General features: G+C 43.9%; 1 protein-coding gene across 1 annotated transcript in view; it reads right to left on the bottom strand.

The window, feature by feature from the left end:
* Window positions 1-1,838: 1,838 nt before the first annotated feature.
* Window positions 1,839-2,878, bottom strand: part of ZNF335 (zinc finger protein 335) — a 47,176-nt gene continuing 46,136 nt past the window's right edge. The window contains exons 26-28 of the mRNA XM_018559040.1: window positions 2,335-2,400; window positions 2,070-2,151; window positions 1,839-1,985 (exon numbers count right to left, since the gene is read on the bottom strand). Of these exons, the coding sequence (XP_018414542.1) occupies window positions 1,885-1,985; window positions 2,070-2,151; window positions 2,335-2,400 (249 nt within the window). The 3' untranslated portion in view covers window positions 1,839-1,884. The remainder of the gene's footprint in view (window positions 1,986-2,069; window positions 2,152-2,334; window positions 2,401-2,878) is intronic.

The following is a 2,878-nucleotide window of genomic DNA, read 5'->3' as shown; positions in this document are numbered from 1 at the left end:
ACTGTTTATATATATATATATATATATTTATATACATTATATATTTAGCATGGCACATTCAATATATGCATGTGTAGCTCAGTGTACTTTCTAGTATGTTGGCATACAGCTAAATACACAATTGAAATATATACATATACAGTATATACATATATCTATATCTATATATGGGAGGTGAGGTGTTTTTTTGGGCTTGGTTTTCGGTTCAGTCAGTACTTTGTACTTATAAATACATAATTAAATGTATTTTTAGTAACACAAGTAACGGAGGTACCGGAAATTGTCAGCCTTTTGCGGCACAATCACAGCACAGCTCAGGCTGGAATAGGGACTAGCAACATAAGGAGCCAGCCATTTGACCTGCAGTGTGCTAACAAAGAACAAGCTGATAGGAGGAGTAAGTGAACGAGAGATAAACTCATCAGTCTACTGCTTCTCTTTTCCCCAGTCACTGGCTGCGGAGGGGCAAGATCTATATGTGTTATTTACCTGCAGCACAGAAAAAAACAGGTCTCCTGTCCTGCCAGGCAGGGCTGTGCTAAGCTGTGTAAATCTGGAGACAGGGTGGACAGAAGTACAAATCCTTTGGCAGGTAGACCAGCTTTCTTATATGCATTATATCTGTGTATTTAGAGGTCTGCCTAGAGTTACGCTTTAATGGCAGAGTATGTTTTTCCCATCTTCTCTTCAGGGAATTTGGATTTTTTACAAAACATTTTGTATGGCCTGAACTGCCCTTCTTCTGTACTAGGGGGGCAATTATGAGCCAAACAGCCACAAAAATGTGCAGATCAAACGGTTTCTCTGGGCTGGCTCACGTCCTGTCACTATGAAGGACTCAGGATGTTCCAAGCCTTTCACAAGTTGTTAGATGACAAACCTCTTGGCTCGTAGTCAGCACACTTACACACTCCTCCCTGCTGGCCCAGCCGAGAGGCTTTGGCAGTGTAGTTCTGATTAAAGCGCTTTAAGATGCTGATGAAGAGCCGGATGCTTTAAACAGAAGCCAGCCGACCTTGATGAAGGATCAGGTGCAGAAAGAAGCCTCTCATTTGGTGCACCTTTTCTTTCCCATATAAATCAAACAGAGGCCTCTGAGGAATATAAGAGGACAGCATCTGACAAATCAATAGAGGCACGGGAGACAATGAAAACCTACCCAACTGCAAAGAGGATGAAGAGCAGGGCTCCTCTCACACTCCCCCTGGCATAAACAAAGGTCACATATGAAAGAACTGGAACATCAGGAAGAAATTAGACTTCTATTTCAGAAGCAGAGTTAACTCTGCCATCGACGGTCATATACAGTACCCAGGAGGGCGGAGGAAGGAAACGGTGGCTAATGTAAAGCCAGATGCCACAGAACAAGGAAATAAAGAGGAAGGGGATTACCCGATTGCATGATTATCCATGTCCTCAGGGGATTAAATGCCAAAATCTGCCCTAATCCCTCTGATCTGATAAGAGAAGAGAGGGAGTGAAATCACGGATCAGGCACAAGTTCCTGCACCAGAAAAGGGGAATGGGACTAGCCGAGCTGTCATCAAAAGTCATTTGTCACTACATATAAATATTCATCACCAGATCAGAGCCCTTGTACTTACAGAGAAACAAAACGGAGAAACGCATTAGAAATCGTCAGGTCATAAAACGCTTGGTGCAGAGAAGGCAGCGCAAGCAGTTTTCAGAGCAATTGGCGAGGAGCTGCCGAGACACAAAGCAGATACGAAAACACTGCCATATATATTGTACAGAATAGCAAAATCTATTCAATACAATTGGCTAAAGCATTACATCAATTCTTATTAACCAGCTGTAGAAGTCAGTTTAGGAAGCAGAGTGGTGACATAGGAGGGAACCAAGAAAGGTGAGCCGTAGGTGCGATTATTCTCCCAAAGTGATCACATCATACTGTATTTCCTGCTGAAGAGCCGAGTCTGTATCCGCCGTATACACAGTCTGAGCCATTGCTGCATCTGCCACAGCTAGGAGGAAGAGACGGCGATTAGACTTGTCACCCTTCATATATTCAAACAGCAAATAAAACAATCACACGTCATCACACCGACCTGTAACGGCAGAACGGGCTGCCGCTTCAAGCTGCTCTTGCGTGAGAAGCTGCTGCGAAGATGACATGGGCACAAAGTGAATCTGTGGAAAGAAAAAGAACGTAATTAGTACTTTGATCATACAAGCCTTTCCCCCCCCTCTGTGACTTGTTTTGTAACCACACATTTCAACAGGGAGTTCTATGGCAGTGTAACTAATCAGAACTATTCAAGATCATTAAGAGACGTTCACAGATACAGGAGGATAGGATGGAATGGCAATCACCTGAGGGTCCTGGAGGAACGGTCCTCCTGGTTCATACTGAATGTGAGTTATCTGTCCATCCTGAACCTGGAAGACACAATAAACCATATCATGAATGGAAGGATATACATAATACTGTTTTGGTGAAAGTACAAGGGCCCATTTGCACCATCGTGTTTCAGTGCAATGCATTAATGTAAATGCAAATTAATTGCTTACACACCAGAACACACCACAAACATGTGTGAACCATATTTAGTAAAACAGCCCTCCACAAGGGACTGTAGCTGTGCTGGGAAGATGTGTTGGGGATACCATTAAGAATGAATGGCACCGCAGCACACCAATGAACATGTCACCGCAATGCAGTAGTGTGAATCCGGCCTAAAGGATAATAAAGACGGAGCTGTATGTGCAGGAGAAAATCTGGGGTAATCTTCCCAAGAGCCAGCCTACTGCCTACATCAGAGTTTAAGCAGTAGGCTGGCTCTGGGGAAGATTACCCCACACAGGGTGCTGTGTTTACAGGATGGTATGTACAGCACTCTGCTTCCCCCCCCCCCCC

Source organism: Nanorana parkeri, unplaced genomic scaffold, assembly GCF_000935625.1.
Source record: "Nanorana parkeri isolate BGI_ZX_2015 unplaced genomic scaffold, ASM93562v1 scaffold377, whole genome shotgun sequence".
Taxonomy (NCBI): Eukaryota; Metazoa; Chordata; class Amphibia; order Anura; family Dicroglossidae; genus Nanorana; species Nanorana parkeri.
Note: the sequence above shows the minus strand (reverse complement) of the source record. Positions and strands in the feature narration are given on the sequence as shown.